Genomic DNA, 25,928 nt, shown 5'->3' on the forward strand with positions numbered 1-25,928 from the left:
AACTTGCTCAATTTTCTACCGATTTTCAAACAGTTTGGTTTGTTATAAACGTCAGAGATGTAGTTATGACACTGCATACTTATGAATAATTATAACCATGGACTTCCATATGAAAATAACATTAAACAGAACAGATAGGTGCAATGAATATACACACGCACAAGGTATTTATGTTAAATCAATATATAGGCTACTAAAACTCAGTGTACAGAATGGCAACATGAGATATAGTATATATATATATATATATATATATACTTTTATAATATGAATATTACTAATATAATAATATATATATATATATATAATGTTTATTTTAAACAAGTTTAAACTTTTATAAAAGTGACATTTATTTGCAATAAAAAATAGGTACAAGATTTCCCTTTACAAATATACATAAAGAAATGCTGCATGTTGAAATCTAGTGGTGTCAACAATAATCGATTCGATGGCTGAGGTGGAGGGAGATGACCGCGATAGACGGGTAATTAAAAACACACCCAAAGCTTGGAAAGCGGACATCTGGGCACATTTCGGATTCTACGAAGTTAATGGGAAACTAGACAAGACTTACGTGGTGTGTAAAACCTGCCACACTAAAATCAAGCACGTTGGCAATACAACTAACTTCACGAACCATGTTGATCATTGGCATCCTGAGTTGGCTTCAACAACAACAACACAAAAAGTCGACACATCCCAGCCAAGAATTGACGAGTCGCTAGTGTCAACGTTGCCACACAACTCCGAGAGAGCAAAGAGGATCACACGATCGGTGGCATGTTTCATAGCGAAGGATCTATTAGGGATAGGAATAGGATCCCCATTCTGTGGTAGAAAATGCGGGGTTTCGCCACATGCTTAAAACAATTGAGCTACGAATTGAAGCTACCGAGAAGAGCTACCTTCACTGATTCTGCGCTTCCCGCATTGTACAAAGAAACCAAAGCAAAGGTAATGGAATCAATGTGTAAAGCCAGTCGTGTAGCCATTACAAGTGACGCCTGGACTTCAGTCGCAACAGAGTCCTATGTAACCATAACGGCACATTATATTAGCGAGGATTGGCAGATTGTATCACATGTGCTGCAGTCACTGCTGGAAAAAGTTGGCTGTTATTGCTCTATTTAATTTCAAATGGTTCTAAAGCAGAGAGAAGAGAAACATTTCTCATTCAAAGCACTGAAAGCAGTGATTTATGTTTTCTTTTTCAGGTTTGAAAATGCCATATCCAATACCCTGTACCATTAAATTTTATTTTATTTAATGACATTTATGTCAAAGATACAGGAGAGTGATAATACACACATAGCAGCCAATACAATCTGTTGTTCAATATCTGACTGCTTGATTGCATCATGACTGATGAAAAATTTGCCTTGTTGTGTGCAGTAGAATTTTGATGCATCGCAATGCATCGTAGAATCGAATTGAATCGAATCGTTACCTGGTGAATCGTAATCGAATCAAATTGTGAGGGCAGTGCCAATGCACACCCCTATTGAAATCCCCACCCTGTAGAGAGAACTACACTACTGTAGAGGTATACACATGGAGGATAGAGATAAAAAATTCAATTCAATTCAATTTTATTTGTATAGCGTGGGGGGGGGGGAGAGGAGGGGAGGAGAGGAGGAGAGGAGGAGAGAGAGAGAGAGAGAGAGAGAGAGAGAGAGAGAGAGAGAGAGAGAGAGAGACACAGACAGACAGACAGACAGTATTGGCAATGGCAGTCACGCAGGACCATGGCAGGAGGCTCCACTAGGATCCATGAGAGGATAAAAATACACACCTAAATTATCATATGTTTGGGGTAATTGTATGCATGTGTGCATGTATACATCATGTATGCATATATGTACTTTAGAATAAAACAACCACACTAAACTAGTTATAAAAAGGTGTCCAAAAGAAACATTCAGCGATTGTGTAAACAAACTTCTAAAAAGCCTTGGGTCAACAACAATCTTGTAATACTATTATGTCATAGCCCCGCTGTTCCTGTGTAACAGGACCTGTATTGTACATACATCCACTAAGTAACTAACGATTATCCCAAATATCATCATAATATTGTCATATCTTACAGGTGAAAGGTGATCCCAGGGGGCTCTCGTTTTGAGACTCTGGCGATTAGAGCATCCGTAGGTTGCACAAAAGTCTGGCATCTTCTCTTATGAAGACAGCAATTTCCTGTATCATAATGTAAGATGTTTTTAACAAACCAAACCGATTGGAAATCATGTGCAACTTAAGTTATATTGAAAAGAAAGAGCAATTCTGCCCCTCCCACTGATGTAAAATTTCTGGGTAGCAGCTAAACTGTAACGTTAGCTGCTACTAGGTCTCACTCAAAGCTTCTTGTTATTAGCCAGCTAGGCTAATAACTACAACCACACTCACAGCTTCTTGTTATTAGCCAGCTAATAACTACAACCACATCCACAAAGATTGTAATTTAGACAAAAGATTAGTTGTCATAAAATCGTTATTGGTGTCAGTAAAACCTATATAATTGAACAGCTCGATTGTGGTCTCAGCCTTGATAACTTGCGCAAGTAGTCGTGATACACAACTATGCTGCATGATTAAGTCGTTTTTCGAAAAGAAAAGCTGCAATTTCAACATGTTCAAGCATCCAGAGATAGAGAGGGCGACTCAGCAGTCCACTAACTTGTTGCTCTCTCTAATATAACCAATATAAGCTGCTCTGTTTAGGCTACAGAACGTGTGAAATACTTCCACAGGGGGTTCAAGTTCTGTCGGTGGGTCTCCTACATCTGCAGTTGCCATGCTAACTTTTGTCTGGCTGTAGTTAAGTTAGAGGAGGTTGACTTGCAGCACTTCAACACGTGTGTTTTTTTCTGCTAGAAAAGCTGACCGGACATGACATGGGGGCGTGGCAGCATCAACGATTCCATTTTTTAATTTGAAATTCAAGATTGTGACTTAATTTATCGTGACACCCTTACATTTTACCCACCGAACTGTCGTTATTCAACTATGACAAGGTACACTTGGTTTTGCATTCTATCACCTCTTTAAAGTGGCTATATGGAACTTTCAGTTTGTGTTGATTCTAGCGCCGCTTTGGACAAAAGTGGTAGTGTTTTTACCAAACTTGCTGTCGTAAAGGTCTTTTCTTTATGGTGCTGTATTGCCCACTGTATTTCCGAGTAAGCGTTACGGGGAGGTCATACAGTTGCGATGAATGTTTTGCTCACACAGAAAATCATTAATTTACAATAAAAGAATGAGTTACATTGTTGCATACGGTAACTTAGCCTACTTTGGATGTCTCGTGAGCTATCACTGTCACTGTGTCACAAGCCAAAGCATTACAAGTTTGTTGTAGCAACCAACGTAATAATAACTTTGATTTATATAGCGCATTTCATGAAACCCAAGGACGCTTTACACAGGTACAAGGGAAAAGAAAATAGTAAGCCAACACAAACACAGAGTAAAAGGAATAACACGTCCACGCTAAATGGAAGGGGGACGTAATTTATTGTCGGCTACTGGCGTACAACCACATCGCGCATTGTAAAGTTATTTTATGAATGAAAAAGACATATTATATACCTGAGGGCCAATTCGGGGTAGGTGTTGAATAATTTACAATCCCGTAATTGTCTCCATCTGTTGATAGCCCGATCGAGTGGCATTATCGCCTTTTGTCTTTCACTTTCCCTTTCCCTTTCCCTTTTAGCTTTTAGTTCTTCGTTTAATTACCTTCTTTTCTGTGATGGTCCATCAGTATCAGCCATAACTACAGCAGATAATTTGTAAAATAACATTAAAATACAATTAGGCCTTTATAAACACATCTCCTGCTTCCTTTTACCTGGCTCAAAAGGCTGGGTACTAACACGGGCTTTCCGGTGTTACAAAGAAATCTGTGACCCATCAGAATGTGTTACTGTAGCGCCGTCTACCTGCCGCAAATCATTCTGTGACTGCGCGGAAAAAATCAAGGGGCCTTACTAAAAACTATATAAAACTTCTTTTCACTGTTAGTCTTGTTTGCTGTTACAGGTCATTTAAGATCATTGAATGAAAAATGACAGAGCTTCAGAAAAATTAAAAAGTTACATATAGTCACTTTAAGTAGCATTTTCAATGCAAGGCTGTTATTTTTTATGGAGTATTTTTACAGTATGGTATTGCTACTTTTACTGTGAAACACTCTTCTTGTGAAGATTATACATGTGTGGGTTTGAGTAGCTCCCCTGATATTTCCCCACAATGTTGAAATGAAAATTGCTCTTTCGCCAACTGACATTGTGATCGTTAGTCCCAGTTGCTAGTGGGGCAAAAGTCATAGATTTCTTTTCCAGTCCTCCCTTCTGTCTCTCTTCTTGACAGTCTTTCTGATTTGGTAATCAAAATGCGTAAAGAGGCTTTTATTTTGGTTGGAGAATGGTTAAAGAGAGAGGGTCATAGATCAACGGGGAGTTCCCCTAAAGGAAAACCCAGGGCCTGCCAAAACCTTGATATGTGTGGCACACACACACACACACACACACACACACACACACACACACACACACACACATATACACACACGGGAAAAAATTCAAGACACTAACAGGAAGCAGCACTGTTGGGCTCAGAGGAGAATTAAGAGACAGTTTAAGTCAGCTGGAGATTACTCAACAACTGGCATGTGTTCAAATATTCAATTACACTCTTATACATCATGCATAAGACTACGATGTATGGTCCTAAGAGGAGAATTATCTATAACAGTGATGCTTTGGCACTATGACAAAATGAAGGATTGTATCTTTAAAACCATCGGGAGAATGAAGGATTCATATTTAGTCTTGTTGTAAGTGTCTGTTTTTCATTGTCTGAAGAGATGAGGTCTGGGGTACAATATTATCTTTGAATCCTTGAGTATTTTTTTTAATGATACGAGGCATATCTTTACATGTATGATGTCACTGTTAATTCATTGCAGCCTGCAACCAATCAGAATTGAGTATTCACACAGACCTGGTACAAACAGCAGTATTTCAGTGCAGACAGACCACTGTGCTGCTCTGGAAGTTGTTACAAGTCTATGAGAGTGTCATGGACAAACAATTCCCTCCATGCTGCCTAATACCTCCATACTGTAATCCAGTTTGTTCTGTGTGCTGTTACCTGGACATGCAGACACTCACTGTGATAAAGACAGTTTGAGACATGAAAAGAAGTGTTGAAATGAGATGGTATCTCGCCAGGTTGGGGTATGAACAAAGATGAAAGCACCATTTGTGTTGCATGTGTGAACATTTCTAAATGAGATTCAAGGCCACAGTGCAGAGGTGTCAGCAGGACTGCTCTGTGTCTGCTGGATGGAGTTTGGCATTTGTTTGTCACTTCATCCATTTGTCACTTCATCCATTACAGTAACATTTCATAATGTTGATGGAATATGAAGATCCTATTTCTGTTTGTTTTGGAAACTTTCTTACGACAGGTAAAAAACAACAACAGACAATTAAATATGAAAATTAATATCTGATTGTGAAAGAAAGCAGCACTACCGCAGCTGTCTGCCTTGCACATTCTCGTCAAATTACAAACTAGGAGGTTCCCGCTCTAGAGAGAGAGAGATAGAGAGAGAGAGAGAGAGAGAGAGAGAGATCGATCAATCTATGGTCTTTAAATTAGGTTTTCAAGGTCCAATATGTAATATATTTACTGTAATAAATCCAAAAATTACGGAGCCCCCCTGGTCCCACTTTGTAAAAAAAAAAAAAATAATTATAACTATCTCGTGGCCTCAAGATAGTAACTCGTGGCCTCAAGATAGTATCTCGTGGCCTCAAGATAGTATCTTGTGGCCTCAAGATAAGTGTATATAAAAGGAGAATGCACAATGGAGCAGCTTTTCTCCCCAAAGCAGAGAGTGCATCAAGACATTTAAAGGAATATAAATAATAATAGAAGTTGGTAAATAAACAAGTATATACAAGTATAAATATAGGCTATAAAATATGAAGAAGAATTATAAAGGACTATGGATATGCAGTCTCACGGCAGTTCGTGTAAATGTCACGTTATTTTCTCGGGGAAAGGATGCCGGGAGACGGCTGGGAAACGGCCGAAAATGATGCTCTGTAAGCTGGGAGGTGGCCGCAAGGCGGCCCGCTGGGGACGCGCCACAATAACGGGATGGCGGAGGTTGGGTTTAGGAGAAACCTAACGGGGAAAGGGCGCCTTACGCGCCGGGAGATGGCCGCGGGGGACCCGCCACAATAACGGGATGGCGGAGGTTGGTTTTAGGAGAAACATAACGGGGAAAGGGCGCCTTACGCGCCGGGGAACGGCCGCGGGGGACGCGCCACAATAACGGGATGGCGGAGGTTGGGTTTAGGAGAAACGTAACGGGGAAAGGGCTCCTTACGCACCGGGAGACGGCCGCGGGGGACCCGCCACAATAACGGGATGGCGGAGGTTGGGTTTAGGAGAAACATAACGGGGAAAGGGCGCCTTACGCGCCGGGAGACGGCCGCGGGGGACCCGCCACAATAACGGGATGGCGGAGGTTGGGTTTAGGAGAAACCTAACGGGGAAAGGGCGCCTTACGCGCCGGGAGACGGCCACGGGGGACGCGCCACAATAACGGGATGGCGGAGGTTGGGTTTTAGGAGAAACTCTCTGCACTCTCTGCTTTGGGGAGAAAAGCTGCTCCATTGTGCATTCTCCTTTTATATACACTTATCTTGAGGCCACGAGATACGTATCTCGAGGCCATGAGTTACTATCTCGAGGCCACGAGTTACTATCTCGAGGCCACGAGATAGTTATAATTAATTTTTTTTACAAAGTGGAACCAGGGGGGCTCCGTAAAAAATGACCCCAATGCATCATCAGATATTAAAGGAGAACTCTTAATCTCATAATCTTAATCGCTATAAGTATGTGAGTACTGTCGATAGCAAAAAAAACGAGCCGAATCGGTGCTAGCTAACTGGAGCTGCTGCAGCTAATGCCGAGAGCTCCCACTTAGCTAGAACGGCAGTTTTGGGGGCATATCATAAAGAGTGCCTTTGTGCCTCTTAACAGACACAAAATGCAATTAAAATGTCTGTGCAACATGAACAGGGCCCTTACATGACAACAAGATGCGTTTTCAACTCAGACATTGTTTAAATTCACCTACCCTGTTAGCTGCTAGTTGCCGTCTGGGATGAGTGAGTGTGTTCAGCCAGGCTTTGGTAATAATCATCAAGCAGCAGTTCCCTGTGTATTTGTAGCATATATATCCATTTTGTGTGCGATCCATCTGGCGTTGGTGAATAGTAGTCTCTGCAGTGGCAAACTAGTTGCCTTAGCCAGGCTAGCAGGGCCGACCGGCATCCTTCTAATTCCTCCCCGCCTTCCCCGCCTGCTGCGGCCGAGAACAATCCACGGGTGCCCGCTGGTCTGGTGGATGTCCTCTAGAGGACAGTTCATGCTTTCGCGGCGAAATTTTTGCGGCGAAAAAAGTTTATTTCCCCCTCAAAAATAGGTAATTGAGCACTGTAGTGGTTATGATCATATCAGTGACTATGTAACTACATGGAAACGGGACAAATGATGCCTGGTTCTTGTAAAGTAACAGCGTTACAGAAGGCTGGCGGTAGTCTTGCGTTGAAGTCCCGTGGGATTTCAGTTGTAGCAGGAAAAGGTAAACAGCAGTGTGCAGATTGGAGCGTAGTGTGAGAAGAGTGAAGAGCGGAGGTGTTCACAAGGGAAGAAGCTTGGAGTAACCTATGGAGCTAGAGCCAGCCTTCAGTAACGCTATTACTGTACAAGAAACAGGCATCATTTTGCCCGTTTCCATGTAGTTACATAGTCACTGATATGATCATAACCACTACAGTGCTCAATTACCTATTTTTGAGGGGGAAATAAACTTTTTTCGCCACAAAAATTTCGTCGCGAAAGCATGAACTGTCCTCTGGAGGACATCCACCAGACCAGCGGGCGCCCGTGGATTGTTGTCGGCCGCGGCAGGTGAGGAAGACGGGGAGGAATTAGAAGGATGCCGGTCGGCCCTGCTAGCCTGGCTAAGGCAACTAACACACAGTTCGCCACTGCAGAGACTACTATTCACCAACGCCAGATGGATCGCACACAAAATGGATATATATGCTACAAATACACAGGGAACTGCTGCTTGATGATTATTACCGAAGCCTGGCTGAACACACTCACTCATCCCAGACGGCAGCTAGCAGCTAACAGGGTAGGTGAATTTAAACAATGTCTGAGTTGAAAACGCATCTTGTTGTCATGTAAGGGCCCTGTTCATGTTGCACAGACATTTCAATTGCATTTTGTGTCTGTTAAGAGGCACAAAGGCACTCTTTATGATATGCCCCCAAAACTGCCGTTCTAGCTAAGTGGGAGCTCTCGGCATTAGCTGCAGCAGCTCCAGTTAGCTAGCACCGATTCGGCTCGTTTTTTTTTTTGCTATCGACAGTACTCACATACTTATAGCGATCAAGATTAATGTAAAAGTTGCCCGGAGTTCTCCTTTAAGGAAACATGCTAAGTTGAAACACTATTTTTAGTTCTAATGCCAGTATTTTCTCCTTTTGAAATTTCCGTTCTGTGATGGAATTTCTGTTTGTGTTTTGGCCTGTGTGTTGTTATCAACTGCCCAATTTGACAGCCAGGCCGGGTTGCCAGATATACCTGTAAAAACGTAAACCCAGCGCGCCATAGCTGTAACATTAGTAGGCTACAGCCATGAAAGCAGCAAACAAACGAACAGGATCAACGGAGATAGATTCTTCCCGACCTAAAAAAACGGGCATGTTTCTAATGTATTTGAAAGATGGAGACAGCTTAGAGCCCAAAAGAACGCAGAGTTGACGTTTCCTCCTGAACAAGTAGCTAAGCATTAGCTTCAGGCTAATTTATCACAGCTACAAGGGACAGGCATTTTATGACTGTCAATATAGCCAGCATCTAACGTTAGCTACTCCGCTGTGCTGTGAAGTAATGTCTGGCTATGTGAGACAAGCGTCTAGCAACATTGTTGTGGATGCTGCGGTCTTAGCCTGGCAACCTCCGTAAATTCGATTCTGGGGAGGAGGGGGCGGGGGAGACGACTCTCTCCAGTATTTTGAATTTGTACTGCAGTAACTATTTTAAACACTAGCTGTCAGTATTACATTTTGCACCTTTAAGGTATAGGACATTATTTTCTTTTTGTATAGGTATAATGTGTAGGTATGTAGATCTTTTAAAATACATGTTTATGTTCAAATAAATATACCTATACAAGTAGATATGTCTCTCATATGTATTGGTTTGCCCTCTTGTGGACATAATGTGCACAAATAGTTATTTTAATATATTCCATCCTATGTGTTTATTTAGAAGGAATATTTGTCATTTTGGTCAGTTTTGACAGCCCTGCTGTCTTTAGACTAGACTTTTATGCAATATAATATCTGACCTTTATTTGCAATGTACCACACTATATTGCCAAATTTAAAACATTTATTAACAACATAATGTAACAATAACTTATTTCTTCAGTCAATTGGAAACTTGACTGAGGACTATGGTTAACTGCTCCTCAGATCTCTGTAGGGTAAATCCAGACAGCTAGCTAGACTATCTGTCCAATCCTTTGAACGTACGCATGTTCCACCAAAACAAGTTCCTTCCTGAGGCTATTTTGCAGCGACACCCATGAAACAAACCTAACTATGTCACATGCTTAATTACATCATATATGGAAGTTGTTGCTTATGTATGGAAGTGAAGCAACATACTACTACTACGTAACGATTTTACCCGAACCACAATCTTTTCCAGAACCTAACCAAATAATTTTGGTGCCTAAACCAAACCAAACTGCGACCGTTTCACAATGTTAACCACATGTTTAAACTGCGACCGTTACATTTAGGTATGAGGACGTGTTGATGTCCTACCACTGGTAGGGGCGCTAATTTGGGAAACGCTCCTGTGGGTAGGGACAAGTAACCTATGTGGTCGTATGTGTTAGAGGACTTGTTGATTTAGTGACTTTTAGAGTTCCTCTTGTTTTCTTTTAGTGGAAACTACACACACACACACACACACACACACACACACATGTGATGTGATTTCCATCCACAGAAGGTTGGGCTAGAAATACAAACAGTAGAAGGGGAAACTGCTGCAAGTGCACCACTGGAAAATGCCCTATGTTTATTTTTAGTATGATTTGACTCCTTCACCTGCATTCACTGCTAATCAGTGCTTAAGTAATTAGTCAAATAATCAATTAGTCAATTGACAGAGAAAATAATCAGTTATTTTTTTTATTATTATTATTTTTTGTTTGCTAAATATTGATTATCAATTAATCGCGTAAGTCATTTTCCAAGCAAAAATGACATACATGAACTTGTTTTAGCTTTTAAATTGTGAGGATTTACTGTGTAATAGTAAACTGAATGATTATCTTTGGAAGACATTTTAAGACATTGGTGTCCTCCCTATGCTACGTGTTAGGCCTGCTGTGTTTATAGCCACATATTATCACAGTTGACACAGTGGGGATCTACTGACGGCATGGCACAGGTTCAATCACAACTAACTTTATGGTGGATTACACCATTCATAAACACCTTGCCCTAGTAAAGCATCTCCACACCCACCACTGTGCATCATGTATGTGTAATGGGTGGAAGTTAGAAACATTACTGTAAGAGAGAAGGAGCAAGCCTGACATGACATTTAGCATTCATAGTTGACTTATTAATGTATGATTCCTTAAATTAACAAGGCCAGAGGAATGCAGTGAAGTCTGCTGTGTACTAGCATTTCCACCATTTCCCTTTGACCAACACATTGGTTCATTGTACAGTAACGTAACATTTTCTGTGGATACCCATCCCCAGATGATGGGGATTTGGTTCTGATTAGGACTGGGCAATAATTCAGTACTTCCAGAAATCAACTTTGATGGAATCATATCATTTTGATATGATCATATCATTCAGTGGTCCTCTGGACTGGATACGTATTTTGTTTGCTACATATATTGACACATAAATATATATCAACCATAACAAACAGGTGAAATGGGAATATAACACTTTGGGCACTACTGTATTCCAGTGCACAGTGGTAGGTATATACTTTGAATACACACACAATACTTTTTTGTAGTACAAATTCATTGTTGGATTAAGTCAGCACACGCAATTGACGAAAAAGGAAAATATAGAATACCACCAGGCTTATGCTTTAAGGAGGTGTTTATGTTTTGATAAAGCTATGCTAGCAGTTTCCAGATGCTGTCTTTGTGCTAAAATAACGCCTACATGACACATGCCATATTCTCATCTGACTCAGGGTAAGATGGTTAAAGGCATGAGTAAGTTTTTCCACAAAAAAATCATCACTTATGACCCACTAGAAATGTGTGGTGGTGTCTGTATTTGCAGAGACCCTGCCATATGCATGTATTTCCTTATTTTGCCTTGTCCAGGACATCTTTGGGCATCAGGCTCTGAAAAACTATAGCGACTAGGTGCCAGATCGTAAGCATGCATGCAAGAGGAAGCTACCAAAAGGGTGGATACAGTGCAGAAAAAACGCAAATAAAGCGAGGCGAAACACCAAGCAGACAAAGCCCTTTCAAAACGAGAGTGAATCTGGGGCTGGCTTTTACCTGCTGGCGAGCACTGTAACCCTTGTTGAGCCAGAGGGAGGGGCCAATTTGAATGTTGTTTACAAACCGGAACTGACAAATCCTTATGCTTTTAAAGGAAAACTTTGTTTTTATTCAACCTGGAACCTATTTTCCTATGTTATTGTGTCTAAGTGGCTAGAGAGAACAACAATCTTTGATTTTGGTCCAGTATTAAGCAAGACAAACAAGCTGCAATGTAACATTAATCGGCAATTGCGCACCTTCAATTTACGTCCACAAAAGTGCTTGTTTTGCAACTGACATACTCAGATTATTAGTTACAATGTTTGACATCATTATGGAAAGGATCCCTACAGCAGTCAACCTTTTTATTTAAGAGTAATAATATTTTTATTTAACATGAAACAGCACCAAAATTGCCATTGCCAAACCCACCAGATTCCATTTAAATAAACAGTAATTTTATCATTGTAAAATACACTTTTTCACCAATGTATGGGAAAATAGGGTCCAGTTTGAACCCCCCCGAAATAACCCTTTAACCAGTGGATTAAATAACATGCCAGGATGCTTTCATTTTGTGTATTGTACTCTGTATATGTGAAATGGAATTATTTCATATGTTGTATTTGACTGTACATTGAACTCTGTTTCCCCATGTCTTCTTGTCTTTCTGTCTTCCAGGTCACACAGGTCGGTTTATCAGAGCAGTATTCTGTACCAGTCTACTATTTGTACTGTCTCACATCTGCTTCCAGACAGTACTATACACATATCCTCCTCTCAACATCGCCATAGGTGATAACTGTTCACATTGGGACACCATAAGCAGACATATAGGACTGTCCAGGTATGTTACTAGTGTAGCCCCAGTTATCCATGCCATTAATGTTTGGAGTACTAATTAGGGGAAGGGGTGTCGAAAATATGAGTTTGCTTATCCAGACAATAGTCTGCTATAGTGAAAAGTTTATACACCAACATATTTAAAGTAATATAAGACAAGAGCAGATACATTTTTATTTGCCCCAATTGGGGGAGGACGTGCAGAATATTTGGGGAAATATCAGAATGTAAGATTTTCAGTTACATCTACATGCAGGTGTTTGTATATGGAAAAATGTTTGACCTCCCATGACATTTCCACATATGCATGTGTGTGTGTCTCGTAGGCTTCCCTTGGATGATCCTTGGAGTGTATTACGCCTTCTGTGTCCTGACCTGGGTGTGTGTGTGGTTGCCCTGATAACAATGGTCCTCAGCAACAGATTGGTCAGAAACAGAAAAATGGTGGCTGCTGCCAACATTACATCGGTGAGTAATTTGAGTGTTTGCAAGAGTGAGAGATACAGCTGAAGGGGTCACTGTGTTGTTGGGATCTAAATCTAAAATGTTGAAAATCTAAAATGTTGAAATCTAAATTGACATGGTGTTTAATTAATTATGTGGTGCTGTTTTATGAAGCAAGTTAACTGGAAGATCATGCAAATGATCAGTAAGCCTCATTCACTTAAAGGCAGGGATGGTAATGTTGAAAAGCTAGCAAGATTTGTTAGTGGGATCTGGTGGTGGTGATGGCGCAGTGGATATGACACATGCTTTTGGTGTGGGAGATCTGGTTTCGCTATCCATTCTCCAGTAGACGTGCAGTAACTCCAGCAGCAACGATGCGTATTACTGTAAGCTCAGGCTCGTTCACGGGAGGGGTAGAGTACGCACCGGGGAAAGGGGGCATTTCATTGGTTCTTTCCAAGCGGACCGCAAGGTAGTGATTGGTGGGTATTTTTAAAGGATTACAGCAGCTACAGAAGATGGATCTTTTTCGCTCCTTTTTAAGAGCCCATAAGTTATTTATTGCTGTTGGAGTGTAAACCATTTAAAACAATGTATAAAAAAAATGTATATTGGAAATAGTTACCAATCCTGCATACAGTCAAGTCAGGTTAAATAAAGCAGGTTACTTTGCACTTACAGTACCTGGTTTAGGTGCTATACTAAACAAGCCCTCCTTGGTCAGGTATAAAATATATTCACACTTCTTTATTGTGCTGCCTTACGACAAGCTCATGTTGATTAGTAATTTATAGAACTGGCAACTGGCTCTTATATTCACGGACAGTACATCAGATTATCTGGTTTATGTCTGTCATTTATGGATTTTTTATGCATGGCTCAGCAGTAGGCAGCTGTGTTATAACGTTTTTGCTTTTTCTGGCACAATTTCTTCTTGACCATGCCTTAGTTTTTAATAATCAGACTAAACTTGCTGCAGTGGTTTTTGGTGCCCTTTGGATTACTTACAGAATGTTTACTTGTTTTGAACAATGTGTTTTTATCCCTCAAAAAGGTCCACTACTGTTGTTCTGTCTTTATAAACATGGCTGACACCCTTCTCTTTGCTCTACTGAGTGTAACTCTGTGTGTGTCCACACATTGAATTAGGCTCAGTGACTTTAAAGTGATTGCCCCTGTGTAAAACTGTGTGAGCTCAGTTCAAAAGGCCACACTAGTGCCTAGTTGTTACTTGCCTCTTTTTCTCTAACCCTTTACCTAATAAGGATTTTATTACCATAGTGGACACATATTTCATAACAAGTCTTACAGTTACAAGTGAACAGTTTCAGTAAAAGTAGCCAAAGTACTCATTGTGAAAGAACAGTAGAGTTTAGTTTGCCATTTAAGGGAAGACCTTATACCTCCAGTTTAGGAGATTTTCACAATTTTAGATCAGTTGATGAAAATAGATAAGGAAAGATGGACAGAAGGTAGAAAAGAAGAATGAGAAGAAAGAAAGACAAAAGGAATAATATAAGGGAAAACGAAGATGATAGCTGTACTTGATGAGCTTATCTGATATTTAATTTAAAATTGTCAAACTAACAAACTCTGAAGTAATTTGTACCTGGTTACCTCCCACTTCTTTAAACATGAGGGCAGTGTGATATTTCAAATGTCATTTATTGGCTTTCATTGAAATCATATTGTGATTATATGATAATATTGGGTTTTGTTTTACAAAACTTTAAAGTACACAAACAGGAGCACCGAGCAGAGCCTCTAATAACCCTAGCATCATTTGTGTTGCTCCTCATTGTGTCCAGGAGCTTTCTAAGGTTAGCCTCTATGTTGGGAACTGGCCTTTAGTAAACTATGAGTCACAACAGGCATAGTTAGCCTGATGTTGTATGTGATGGCATCTCTGAAAACTGGCTCTCACAAACCTGAGGACAGCAGAGACAAGGGCTAGGAGAGCTAGCATCAGTGTGAACACATGTACAGATGGCTTGGTGAACAAGTGTTCCCAGCCAACATCAACTTCAACTTGAGACAGACACACACTTACCTTGTAGGGGTGCACGATATTGAAAAAATGTGATATTGCGATATTGATAATGAATATTGCGATATCGATATTCATTTCGATATTTTTAAACATATGTAAAATTACCAAAGTTATGGGAAAACGCATCAAAATAGATTCATAACAAATAAAACAAGTTTTCTTACAACACAAGGTTTATTTCAACTGACAGTCATATTGGACTGGTCCAACATATGTCTATAGAACAGGACATGTTGTACTGGTTGTATGTACACTACAGTATAAAAAAACAATGCAATGCAACATATGTTGGCTTAAAGCCAAAGTATTTCCAAGCTACCGAGGAGGCATTACTTTTGTTAATTTTACTTTTGTTTCCTTTTCAATCTCTGTTATTTCGTCTTCTCCCTGAGCAACACTCTTTTTCTTACTTTTGTGTTCTTTCTTTTGCTCCACTGGCTCCCTTTTCTCTCTTTAGGTCCTTTCTTTTCTTTCACTTCGTTTTGTTGTCTCTGTCTATTTCTTCACTGATTTATGGTTCTGCGGAGGCTCCACGCAGCTGATGTTTATACTTGTGCGCTGGTGTGTGCGTCGAGCCGGCATGTGTGTGTGTGTGTGTGTGTGGGGAGTGTGTGGTAGAGCGAGGGATCAGAGAGAGTGACAGCGATATCTTCGGAGCGAGTAGCGACTCTAGAGTCATAGTGAGAGAAACAAAATGTCTCCCCTGTTCTTTCTGACCACAGTGGGAAATCTGGAGCAGGAAAAGTTAACCCTCTCCTTGATTTCATGTTGTTTATGGAGAAGGAGAACCAGGAAATGAGTCGGGGGGAAATGCAACGCTACCAAGTGATGTGTATTTTTCGAGAGGTGCATCAAAGAGTATAGACGTAACAAGAGGCGAAACTCAATAGAACGTTGTGCTGCAGCTTGCAATGGAACATTCTATTGAGTGCAGCTCCGCCATCTTGGACTGAATGCAACACAACGTTCTATTGAGTTTCGCCTCTTCTTACTTCTATACTCTTTGGGTGCATGTCGGGCGGGATGCAACACTTCACAAATAAAACAAAATATTGCATAATTATCGCGAGACTTTCGGTATAATATTGCGCAACGTGATATCGCAATAGCGATATTGAGTCGCTATATCTTGCACCCCTATTACCTTGTTCACTTCTCCAACTGCTGCCACACAAACATACCCACACACAAACGTAGACATGCTGTTTGTCTATTTCTTTCTTTAACACAAGTGTTCAGATGTTATAGCTCTAATTGTTAGCATTGCTCCTTCCCATTATTCTATAATTACTATACTTTATACTTTAATTATACTATAATTCAGTATTTCCTAAAGAGTGGTCCGCGGACTACTGCTGGTCCACGAGCGACCCCTGGTGGGCTGCGAGTAGATTTGGTAAAATATCGTAGAGATAGATAGAGATACTTTATTTATCTTGAAGGAAATTAAGGTGTCCAATAGCTTATACACAATATACATACACATAGGCACACAGACATATGACATCCACGCACACATACTACAAAAATACAAAGGAAGATATCAGTAATGTGCCCTTACAGTAAAGTTTGGTTGTAGCATGTTTAAAGGAGCGGTGTGGAAAAAATGCAGAAAGGTGCAATGGTATCATAGTGCAAGATAGTGTCAGTGCAAATTCTATATCTATTCAAGTACAACAGGCAACACAATATATCAAAAATAGAATAATCATTACTTAACTATACATAGACACTAGTAAATACTTGAAGAAAAGTTTAAGTTAAAGTTGAAAACTGTCCATACAGACAAAAAGACAGCGTGGTGTATTGACCATACAGGCAAGCTAGCAAAATGGGCAGATGGCTAATATAGCCAGTACGGGAGTCAAACAGTGCCAATCAGTCCAGTCCAGGGTAGTCCAGGGTAGTTTACATGTATATATAAAGCACCCAGATGAAGGCATGTACAAAGGGCAGTGTACAGAGCAAACTTGCAGACCCTGTGCTGCTGACCACAGCCTCAGATGTGAGGTCCCCCAGTCTAGCAAACTGGGGCCGTTCAGTGAGGTAATCTGTGTTCCAGGTCAACAGGCTTGGGTCCACTCTCATCTGCAGTAGTTTGTCTCTCAGCAGGCGGGGCTGAATGGTGTTGAAAGTGCTTGAGAAATCAAAGAACATGATTCTCACAGCACTGCCTCCTTTGTCCAAGTGAGAGTATACCCTGTGTAGTAGATATAGAACGGCATCCTCCACCCTCACCTTCTCCTGGTAAGCGAACTGCATCATGCTTTTAATTTTAAATTCAAAACAGTGGTTCTCAGAATGTCTGCCAGCCACTCCAAAGCCTTATAGTAAGTAGCATAGATATGTTGTTTTCAATATTAAATAAACTCATATGTAAAATTTAAACATTCTTATGTGAAGTGGCTGTTTTTTCTGTTGTCGGACTTCAACAATGAAGCCGAGAGCAGGAGCGTAACAAAGCTTACGTTACTGTCAACTAATCCGATGGCTTCCCTGATGTCTCAGCATAAGCAGCGCCATTCTTCCTATTTAGATAACAAAAAGTGAGTAAGGCATTTCAAGGTCATTTCATTTGGCTGTAATTTGTAACTTACTGTTGAAGTAGGAGGCCTGTTGTTTTTGGGGATATTTTAGCAGTTAGGTGGTCCGTGAGTTTTTTTATGGGGTAAAAAAAATTGTTTTATTAGTCCTCGAAAAGTTTGAGAAGCACTGCTATAGTTCATCCCCATACTCCTCTGTCTGATCTGTGTGTGTGTGTGTGTGTGTGTGTGTGTGTGTGTGTGTGTGTGTGTGTGTGTGTGTGTTTGTTTCCACCTCCATGTCAATGTTAATTACTGATTTAAGTGTCTTTATTGGCATGACTGCATACAATACAATGCTGCCAAAGCATGTTAATACAAACTACACAATTACAATAAACAATAACAATAAAAAAATGGGAAAGCTTAAGGACTATGGATAACAATAACATAAGATATAAATAGCGCTGATATTAATTATTTGCCATGTGAGACAGACTGTTTACAGAGTTGCTGAGTTCATGGCAGGATACTACATATCTAGCTGTCAGTTTATAGCCGTCCTCCCTCTCTTCCAGTTGGACCGGATATTTTTGTAAAAATTGGTCTCTAAGGCTATGGTATTGCCTTCACTGAATTAGGATGTGCAGCTCTGTCTCATCTGTTCTCTGGTCACAGTAAAAACACAAGCTCTCTTCTCTGGGCAGCCAGGTCTGTCGGTGTCCATTGCCAGATTTGTTCAGTCAGTCTGTACTTAGCTAGTGTTTTCCTCAGTTTTCACTTTGGTCAAGTAGGTTGCAACAGTGTACTTCCTGTTGAGGGCCTGATAGGTTTCCATTTTGTCCTGGGATTTTGTTAGTTCTGGAGAGTGGGCCACTTGTTTTAATATGATTTGAGAAATTTAGGACTCGTTTTTGAATATTTCATAGTAGAGGATATTGGCTTAAACCAGCTCTGCATGCAGAGTATGGAGCTCTTCTCTGCACCTGGAGAATACTTTTGCAGAACTCTGCATGCAGGATTTCAGTGGGATGTTTGTCCCATTTTGTCCAATCTTGTTGAGTCTGTCCCCCACACCTCGCTGCCATATAATGCAATGATTCATTTTAATATTTTGAGCCTGGTTAAAATTGGTAATTCAGTGGTTTTAGATCTCTTGATGGCATATAAAGACTTTTTTGCTTTGTATTTTAGTTCATTTACAGCCAAGTAAAAAATGTTTTCCTGTTTGAAATGTTCTAAAATATTCATAATGATTTGTTTGTTGGACAAGGTTGTTTCCTATTGTAAAATTGGTATTGTTTCCTTCGGTTTCCATGTTTTGGGTGCTGCGGAGGGCGGCGTTGTGAGTGCTCTTTTTATCTTCTCACTTTAATTTTTTTCTGTCTCCAGGGCAACCTCCCAAACAAACAGAACAGAGATGTAGGTCAGTAAAGGAGGAGAAGGCAATGGAATCTGAGTACAATACATATTCCTATACAAGTTTTGAGAGTTTTTCATGGTGATATGATGAACAGTCAAATTACATTAACATGTAAACATTTATTGTTGTTTTTGCCCTTTTAACAGCAGGGTCTAATGATGACAATGTCCGTCAGTTGGCCGGTCGGTGTGTCTAACACTTTGCTCCTGAGCAAGTAATCTCAAGAACTATTGGCTGTATAGACATTGGATTACGGGCCCTAGAGGATGCTTCCTAGCGATTTAGGTGATCCCCTGACCTTTTTTAAGGGCACCAGTCAATAACTTTATACAAACAATGGATCAAATGTCGTGTAAAGGGAAATATGTTGTTGATAATGATGAACCCACAGAGAATTATTAGCAACTCTGCAGTTCCCATCAGCTCTAACAGCTCTTTTAAACTCAAATGTCCTACTTACATATCCAGTAGACACAAAGCAACATTATCATCCCATTGGAATTGGGTTTGTGTCCACTTGATGAATTTGAGTCCACTATTCACTTCTTTTTACCTCTGGTTTAATCTCCAACAACTCCACAAATGGAAAAAATATCTGGTTTTTAAGCTGCTAATTGCTCCACTGGTAGTAGTGTACAGTAATAGAGAAGTAGTGTATAATAATACATTTTATTTATATAGTGCTTTACATGGTACTCAAAGATACTTTACAGTAAAACCAGCACATATAGCACATTAAAAACAGATAAGCAATAAAACCAACACATAAAACAAGCATATTAAAAGCAATTAAAAACAATAAAACTAGTAACTATCAGGTGAGAAATATAAGACTATTTATGTGAAAGCTAATCTGAAGAGGTGTGTTTTGATTAGTGTTTTGAATGTGTCCAGGGGTCCGTTTCAGAAAGCAGGTTTAGTGAAAACTCTGAGTTTGTTAACCTTGAGATGAGGGAAACTCTGGGTTTTCTGTTTCAGAAAGGGAGGTTAATCAAACCTGAGAGACGCTGTTATGCGTAAATCACAACGCTTATCAGTACCACTTCCCCATATCAACCCCACGACGAATCCCACTGCCTCTCATGTCTAAAGTAAAAAAAGAACTTGCGCGCATGGAAGAGATGGGGGTGATCTCAAGGGTTGAACAACCTACAGACTGGTGCGCTGGGATGGTCACTGTACCAAAGCCAGACAAAGATGAGGTGCGCATCTGCGTGGATCTGACCAAATTGAATGAGTCAGTCAAGAGGGAGAGACACATGCTCCCGTCAGTCGAACACACGCTCGGACAGCTAGAAGGCGCCAACGTATTCTCAAAAATCGACGCAAACTCAGGGTTTTGGCAGATTCCCCTTGCCAAGGAGTCTGCCCTGCTCACGACATTCCTCACTCCCTTTGGGAGGTTTTGTTTTAATCGCCTCTGCTTCGGCATATCCTCAGCACCGGAATACTACCAGAAGAGAATGTCCCAGATACTGGAGGGACTCGACGGTGCCCTGTGCCAAATGGACGACGTGCTCATGTATGGAGACACACAGACCCAGCATGACACACGACTATTTGCAGTGCTGGGGAGGTTGCAGGAGGCAGGCGTCACGCTGAGAAGTGAGAAATGTGAATTCTCAAAAAGCCATGTCAAATTTCTCGGACAGATCATAGATGCAGCGGGCGTGAGAGCAGATCCAAACAAAACGAGGGCAGTGACAGACATGGAGGAACCTGAGGACGCGAGCGGAGTGAGACGATTTCTCGGAATGGTGAATCACCTGGGAAAGTACTTACCTCATCTGTCAGAAAAGACACAGCCACTCCGGGACCTGTTAAAGAAGCAAAACGTGTTTCAGTGGGGGCATAATCAAGAGCATTTGACAGCATCAAAGAGGAGCTGAGCACACCACCAGGGCTGGCGCTCTACAATGCAAAAGCGGAAACGGTTGTCTCAGCTGACGCGTCATCATTTGGACTGGGAGCTGTGCTACTCCAGAGACAGGAGGATGGCCACCTTAAGCCAGTTGCATATAGCTCTAGAGGTACGCACAGATAGAGAAAGAGGCTTGGGCGTGCGAGCGCTTCTCAGACTTCCTGGTGGGCATCACGTTCCACGTTGAAACGGACCACAAACCTCTGGTTCCGTTACTAGGCTCCAAAAGCCTGGATGAGCTCTCACCACGCATTCAGAGACTCAGAATGAGACTGATGGCTTTCAGCTTCTCCATCTCACATGTGGCCGGCAAGAAGTTGGCCACGGCAGATGTGCTGTCAAGGGCGCCGTTGCGAGACAGAGGGCAGCCAGAGCAGGAAGAGGAAGTCAACCTGTATGTACACATGATAATGTCAACCCTACCAGCTACAGAAAAGAGGCTACAAGAAATAAGGGAATACCAAGAACGGGACGAAATCCTGAGCCAAGTAAAAAAATACTGTACTGAGGGCTGGCCAGACAGATCCACAATAGACAGAGCTTACCTACCGTATGCACATTTTGAGGATGAGCTATCAGTGGAAAACGGCTTATTACTGAAGGGATGTAGGCTAGTTATTCCCAAGCTGCTACAGACAGACATCCTTCAGAAACTGCACGCAGGACACCAAGGTATAGCAAAGTGTCGTGAAAGAGCTGTCTGGTGGCCGGGACTGTGTACACAGCTTCAAAAAGTGGTTGAGGGCTGCGACACATGTGCAAAAGAAAGAATCAACCCCAAAGAGCCACTGCTGCCCACAGAATTCCCTGATAGACCATGGGCAAAGGTGGGTGCTGACTTGTTTCAGTGGAACGATAACCAGTACCTTTTGGTGGTAGACTACTTTTCCCGTTTCATTGAGGTAGCTAAACTCACATCAACAACCTCATTAGCAGTAGTGGAACATTGCAAGTCTATCTTCGCCCGGCATGGCATACCGTCCGAGGTCATGACAGATAATGGACCCCAGTTCTCGTCTGAATACTTCACTCAGTTCGCAACACAGTGGGGGTTCACACACGTTACGTCCAGCCCCAGATATGCTCAGAGCAATGGAGAGGCAGAGCGTGCTGTGCGGACAGTTAAAGGTCTCCTACAGAAAGAAAAAGACCCGTATCTGGCACTCATGGCTTACAGGGCCACACCACTCGCCAACGTGTACAGTCCAGCACAGCTGTCTATGGGCCGGCAGCTCAGGACAACAGTTCCAGTCACTCTGTCATCTCTCAACCCAGGCTGGATGGACATAACCAAACTCAAAGAGGAGGAACAGAGGAAAAGACAGAGAATGAGCTGGAACTTCAACAAAAGACACAGAGCTCATCATCTCAAAAGTCTGACACCAGGCGACCATGTCTGGGTAAAGGACACAAAGGAGAAGGGGACAGTGATAAGACAGGCGGAAGCACCAAGGTCATACATCATTGACACTCCCAGAGGGAATCTGCGCCGCAACCGAAACCACCTCGTCTCTACGCCAGTGGACCATCTTACCAGAGCCAGAGCAACTTACTGGTCAGCCAGCGGGGCCAGATCATCCAGAGCAGGGCTCAGTTCAACCATGCAGTCCTGAGCCTCCGGCACGCTACCCTGTAAGAGAGAAACAGCCTCCAGGGTACCTGAAGGACTTCGTGGCTAAACAGCAGGTACCCCTGGTGAAACTGAGTGATTTCTACGGGGCAGAATAAACCCCCACACTCAGCAGAAGGATTAGGCAGTCTACCCCACCTTCTTAGTTCACATTTTCAGTTAATGTTCACATGCTTATTGTTCATAAGACACAGTTGGGTATTACTCTACAGTTAACTTGTGATATAGTCGGATACAGTACAGAGGTGCTAGTTTAATCTGTCATATATCAGTACAACTGATCTTAGAAAGGGGGATGTGGTGTTAAGGGCTTTGATATGACAGGATATGATATAGCCTAGGGGGAGGGGCTGTAAAAGGAAAGAGTAATAAAGTCATGGTGCTAGGCACTCGTGGAAAATCTCTCTCCGTGTTTATTTGTTAAGTTAGAATCACTTAACTCTACACCACCAACCTCACATTTCGTAGTATAGAGCTCCCAATAACTAGAGTTGGCTTCTCAGCAGGTGTATCACTGAGTGGGGAGAAACTGTTAGAAAGGCGAAGATGCTCCGATTTAGAGCGACCGCCGTCATGTGCACTCCCCGGTTTAGAGCTAGCGCTATGCTTCCTTCGGACAGTCACCCACTTGCCCGGCTGTTCGGGGCCTGCTAACAGAAGCTACAGTACGTTGGCCCGCACCAGCTATGGGGCGCTGGTTAGCTACGGAAGCATACGATTTTGATTACATGGTGCAGAGCCGTGCATCTAACTCACTAAGCCTCGCCTCCAGAGCAGCGAATAAACTACATTTATTACATGTATCATTATCACTAAAGGAGGCAGAGGAATAGCTAAACATTTAACACACAAAGCAAGAGAGAGCAGGAGAAGAAGAGGAATTAGCTATTGCTAATGGCAAAGCTAAAGTAGCCAACAGCTCAGCGAGACAGTCGCTGTAAGAGAAGAGAACTATAAGTGATTGAGTATAACTAGTGTAGTTTAAATGCAATCCAGGCAAATAGCCGCTAAATTAAACAATAAAGCAGAGTTGAGTAAGTTTTTGCTGGAGCAGCAAACTAGCGCCGTAACCATAGACAGTATATAAGAATGGACCAACAGATCCCATTGCTCTGGACGGAGACAAGTGAAGGCCATTAGAAGCATTTTTCCGGTGATGGCTGAGCGTTACTGCGCAGCCTCCAACTGAGAGAGACGACGTAAATGTGCCGTGAGCAACGTGTCTGAAAGTTGTAAGTCTTCTGGTAGCTGTGCCAAGAGAAATCTCAATCATTCCAAATATTGCAGAGACGGAGAGCGTAGGTATATGTAGGAGATAACATAGGCACAGGCTAATTATTGCTAACTAAAATGTTAGTTAACATAACGTGAGGTACAAGGTAATGGAGCCTTTTATACATTGTCGTGTTTCTTTAGAAATAAACAATGGACAAATAGAGTCTTTAAACGCTTCAGATGTGAAGTTATTCGCTGTCAAAGTGGTGCCAAAATGAATGGCAGTCAACGGAATGCTAACGGGAGGTGATGGCTTATTAGCATCAAAATGGCGCCACAGGAGGTTCGCGGTCCGAGGAGAAGCTTACCCCCTTGGTCATAACACGGGAATACCAGAAGTGAGACAATACGCTTACCGTAAACGTCAGCACGTAAAGTCTCTTCCTAACTAGAGTATCTAGTCTAGTTGTTGAGGTTCTTTATAAGTCCTAACGTGAAAAAGCTTAACGTGGTTTAATGTACCTAAACAACGATCGATCATCACCACATTTCTCTCTCATATTGCTCCTCATAACCACTGAAAACTTTCAAAAAATTGAACCCAAGGTCCAATTATTATGGACGTTATCTGACATTAAGCGTTTCTGCTTTATTAAGGCTATTGTAAGGAAAAAGCTTAACGTGAAAAAGCTAAACGTGGTTTAATGTACCTAAACAACAATCAATCATCACCAAATTCAACCACATTAAGCTTTTTCCTCGCCATAGGCGCTAATGAAGAAGAAAACGTTAACGTGAGATAACTTCTGTAATCGTTGGATTTCGGTTTAGTTTTTTTGACAGGCAAGTGTTCATGACAAGATATGGCCATGAGAAATTTGATGATCATTGATCGTTGTTTAGGTACATTAAACCACGTTAAGCTTTTTCACGTTAAGAGTTTTAGAATGTCCTTTATGTTAATGATGGTGCTGCAGCCTCAGAGTGGGATTAATAGGCCTAGGACTTTTTCGCCTGCAGGATTGCACCTAAATTAAATTGATTGTAGGTTCAATACCATTTCACCAGTAATATTATATTTATGATTAAATATGATATTAATACACTATATTGGAACTTACACATTTACCCTAGCAGCAATTTTCTCCCACACAAATTCTCTCTCTTTTGCAGCAGCCGCTGTGTTGCTTTTTTAACAAAATACATGTTCAAACTCGCTGTATGTGCGCTTGAGTATTTCCGCTGACCAGTTTGTTTGTGGGTGTTACCATGGTGAATCGTAGTATCGTGGCTCCATTCATGCTACCTTTTTATAGTGGAGTGAACCTACTCTGAGTTGATTGAACCAACTCAAATCAGCTGTTCTGGAACCAAAAACTCAGGGAAATCAACTCAGAGTTCAGGGTTAGATTATGGATGTCACGAGAACCGATAGTACCGATACCTTCCGGTTCTAAAAAACACAGACGGTGCCCATTTTTTTGAAGCACCGTAGGCACCGTTAGCGACGATGCCAGTGTTAGCAGCATTGGTGCTGCGCCTCTTCCGGAACTGATTTGGGCAGTATACGCTTCAGAGTGTTCCATTCGATATATTCAGAAGAAGGAGGTCACGAAGAAGTGGCCAAAGTCACGTCTTTCTACTTCGGGTACATACAAGAGTCAACTCTACCCGACCTAAAAAACGGCATGTTCACTGCAAACTCATGGTCCTCTCTTTCCGAATTAGCTACAGCCCCCTCTCTTGGCTTCAAATAACTCACCAATGTCGGCTACGGCTACACGTTTTAAACAGCCGTGGCTCGCTTGCCTGCTCCTCCGGTAACGTTAGTCGTTAGCAGGGTTAGCATGACAGCGTTAGCCACGGTTAGCCAGTCGGGATCACTTTACTGGCTGTGTCTCAATTGTTTTTGCGAGTAACCAACTCGGGTACTCTAGCTATATAATTCAATGTGAGTACACGAATGTTGAAATGACATAAAATGCCTGTCCCTTGCAGCTGTGATAAATTAGCCTGAAGCTAATGCTTAGCTACCTGTTCAGGAGGAAATTAGCCAACTCGGCTGCCAATATTTACCCGGGGTTTGTAACGTCTTTGGTCACGCAACTGTTAGAAACACTGTTGTTGATTTTGCACAGTACCTTTTTGAAAAGATGCCTGGAAGTCTGGAATGTGTCATGGGGACACTAGTTGTTGCACTAGGACCATTCATTGCACTTTATTATGTTAT

General features: G+C 41.6%; 1 protein-coding gene across 4 annotated transcripts in view; it reads left to right on the forward strand.

Annotated features, from left to right (window-relative positions):
• The window catches only part of piezo1 (piezo-type mechanosensitive ion channel component 1), a 204,794-nt gene that overhangs the window by 49,717 nt on the left and 129,149 nt on the right, over window positions 1–25,928 (forward strand). For all 4 annotated transcript variants that reach the window (XM_031313782.2, XM_031313783.2, XM_031313781.2 and 1 more), the window contains exons 3-4: window positions 12,329–12,494; window positions 12,817–12,958. In XM_031313782.2, coding sequence (XP_031169642.1) covers window positions 12,329–12,494; window positions 12,817–12,958 — 308 coding nt within the window. The remainder of the gene's footprint in view (window positions 1–12,328; window positions 12,495–12,816; window positions 12,959–25,928) is intronic.

The sequence above is a fragment of the Sander lucioperca genome, chromosome 15 (assembly GCF_008315115.2).
Source record: "Sander lucioperca isolate FBNREF2018 chromosome 15, SLUC_FBN_1.2, whole genome shotgun sequence".
NCBI lineage: Eukaryota > Metazoa > Chordata > Actinopteri > Perciformes > Percidae > Sander > Sander lucioperca.